The sequence below is a fragment of the Phytophthora parasitica genome (assembly GCF_000247585.1).
Source record: "Phytophthora parasitica INRA-310 unplaced genomic scaffold supercont2.9, whole genome shotgun sequence".
NCBI lineage: Eukaryota > Oomycota > Peronosporomycetes > Peronosporales > Peronosporaceae > Phytophthora > Phytophthora nicotianae.
Window position 1 is genome coordinate 1,428,799 of NW_008648995.1, and position 2,368 is coordinate 1,431,166.

The 2,368-nt window shown below is 58.3% G+C and overlaps 1 protein-coding gene across 1 annotated transcript; it reads right to left on the reverse strand.

Annotated features, from left to right (window-relative positions):
• Window positions 1-175: 175 nt before the first annotated feature.
• On the reverse strand, window positions 176-2,239 carry PPTG_21903 (hypothetical protein; the record flags this gene model as incomplete). The annotated part of the gene is made up of 5 exons (XM_008900605.1): window positions 176-491; window positions 534-708; window positions 743-985; window positions 1,228-1,548; window positions 2,011-2,239. The coding sequence occupies 5 exons, from the start codon at window positions 2,237-2,239 to the stop codon at window positions 176-178; spliced, it is 1,284 nt and encodes a 427-aa protein (XP_008898853.1).
• Window positions 2,240-2,368: the final 129 nt, after the last annotated feature.

Genomic DNA, 2,368 nt, shown 5'->3' on the forward strand with positions numbered 1-2,368 from the left:
GGTGAGCCCTCAGCAACCCCACGGTTATCGGAGTACCCCCTCCGTCAGTCGGCAGTCCAGGGCACTGTGTGTCTGAGTGGATCGCAACACGATTTTGCGAATCCCACTCCACCACACGTTCGTCATCCTCGGCGGCCACCAAGACTTGCACCGGTGTCACGGCGTTCCCAACCAACTACGTTCTGCCAGCCATCCGCACTACAGCGATCTTTGCTCCACCCGTCCCATCGTGCGTTCGGAGCGAGATTACCACGGATCGTCCTTCGTCGCGATACCAGATTTCGTTGCGGTCGAAGTCCATCGTGGCTCCTCGTGCCCGCATGAAGTCCACTCCCAGAAGGAACTCGTCGGTGCACCCTGACACCACACACGCGTCCACCGTCAGCACCTCGTTGAACACAGTGCGGAACTCGAACTGCCATACACCAACTACGTTGAGGAGAATCACTCCAATACTCTCTACGAAGTCTACTGGGGAGCTCGTCGCCACTCTGTCGCCTTACGCCATCCAGTCAGTGCCAGCGATAGTGTACCGAGCACCACCACCCAGCTTCACTCGCCGTCGTACACCACCAACATCCATGATGGCCGTTGGAAGGCCATCATCCGCGCCCACGTACTCCACTACATCGTTCGTTCGTGTCGTCCTTCCCGTACTGGCTGGTGCTTCACCAGGCTCACTCGGGTCAAGTCCCCTGGTCGTCGCCGCTGTTCATCACCACAATCGCTCATCCGCCGTCACCGTCGTTCTGCCAGCTCGGCCATCGCTGCGTTTGCCTCTTGACTCGTATGTTCCGTACGGCATTAGCGGCTCTCTGTCGTTCGACTTCGTCTTCTTGCGTCTCTCTGCGACGCTTCGCCAGCATCATCTTGACTCGTTGTCGCTTTGCCGCCTTCCTTGCCTTCCGTCGAGCTTGTCGTGCCTGGTCGATACTGGTACTTAGCTGTTCCAGGTTCTGGTCGTCGTCCAGGTCGACCGGTGCCACTGCATCCATGTCGGTCATCGTCCGGTCCTCCGGTCCTTTACCAGTTCGTCCATCGTCGCGGTGTCCGAGGTGGTTGGCGCCACCACCTCGCCTTCCTCTGACCTCATCTCGCCTGTTTGTTCTTCTACCGCGCCTTCTCTAGTTCGTGGCGCGGTCACGCCTTCTCCAGCTCGGCACTGGTGTACCTGCCCCAGTCTGTCGTCCTCACCCCGCGCTTGTAACGCTTGTTCTCGCTCGGCACGCACAAACCGCTCCGCTGCCATCGTCGGTCGCACCGTCGCCAGATATATCGCCGCCCGTTCGACGTCTCGCAGCATCGTATCGGTACTCATCGTCTGCAGCACCTCGCCCAACTCGTCTTGCGCCGGCGACACTACACTCTCCGTCATCCGTCGCTCTCTGGTGGTGGTGTCGGCTCCCATGGGGCCTATTCCAACCACACTCGTCACTTCATCTTTATCTTGCTTCTCGGACACAGTCCGCTGGGGATCGTCGTGCTCACGCGGATGCCATAACACCCTTACAGCGCCCGGTTCTTGTTTTCCAACGCGCCTCGCGTCTTCTCACGCTGTTCCAGGTACGCGTCGTTCCTGCACTTCGCTTCCTCGTCGGTACATTCCCGTGCAAAGTGCCCCAGCTTTCCACATGCGTAGCATTTGGGCTTGTTAGTGCACTGCGGTATCGAATATCCCCACTGGCCACAGTGGGAGCACTTCGTTTTGAATGATCCAGCACCGGTCGGCTTCCCGATGGCAGACGTCTTTCCGCGCTCGCCGTCTGCATTACCACGACTCTTGCCCTCGTCCGCAGTCGCTTGCTTCACGACGGCCTTGTAGCGTCACTTCCTGGGTTTTGCCTCCTGTTTGTCTTCACTCGACTCCGCTTCGTCCTGACCTTGGCAGCAGGCTTCTTCGGTTCCACCTTGGTACTCGCTACCGCGGTACCAGCGCCTTCCGTGCAATCTTCCGCGGTTCGTACCAGTACTTCCCATTCCAGACGTGCCCAGGCGGTGGGTCCCACGTACCGGAAAAGGTCTTGTACACGCCTTGCGGGTTCGTGAACAGAGCCACCTGCTCCACTTCTGCTCGTGTCACCGAGCCCTCGTCAACACCACCCGCCATATCCGTTGGCAGTCCAGCGCTGCTGATGCCTGGGATGACGTTCGTCGCTCCCGTAGTACCCGTCATCGGTACAAAATAGCGGTTAGGGGTAGTCGCCCACGACTGACCAATGTTGCTCATACCCTGAGCCATGTTGTTGTGGTGCTGTAATTCCCACGGCAACTCTAGCTATTAGTGTAGGTAGGATAAACCCACAACAATACGTCTACCAGAACGGCAAATAATCATTTTGGCGTGATCTGAAAACCTAAATTTTGCCCT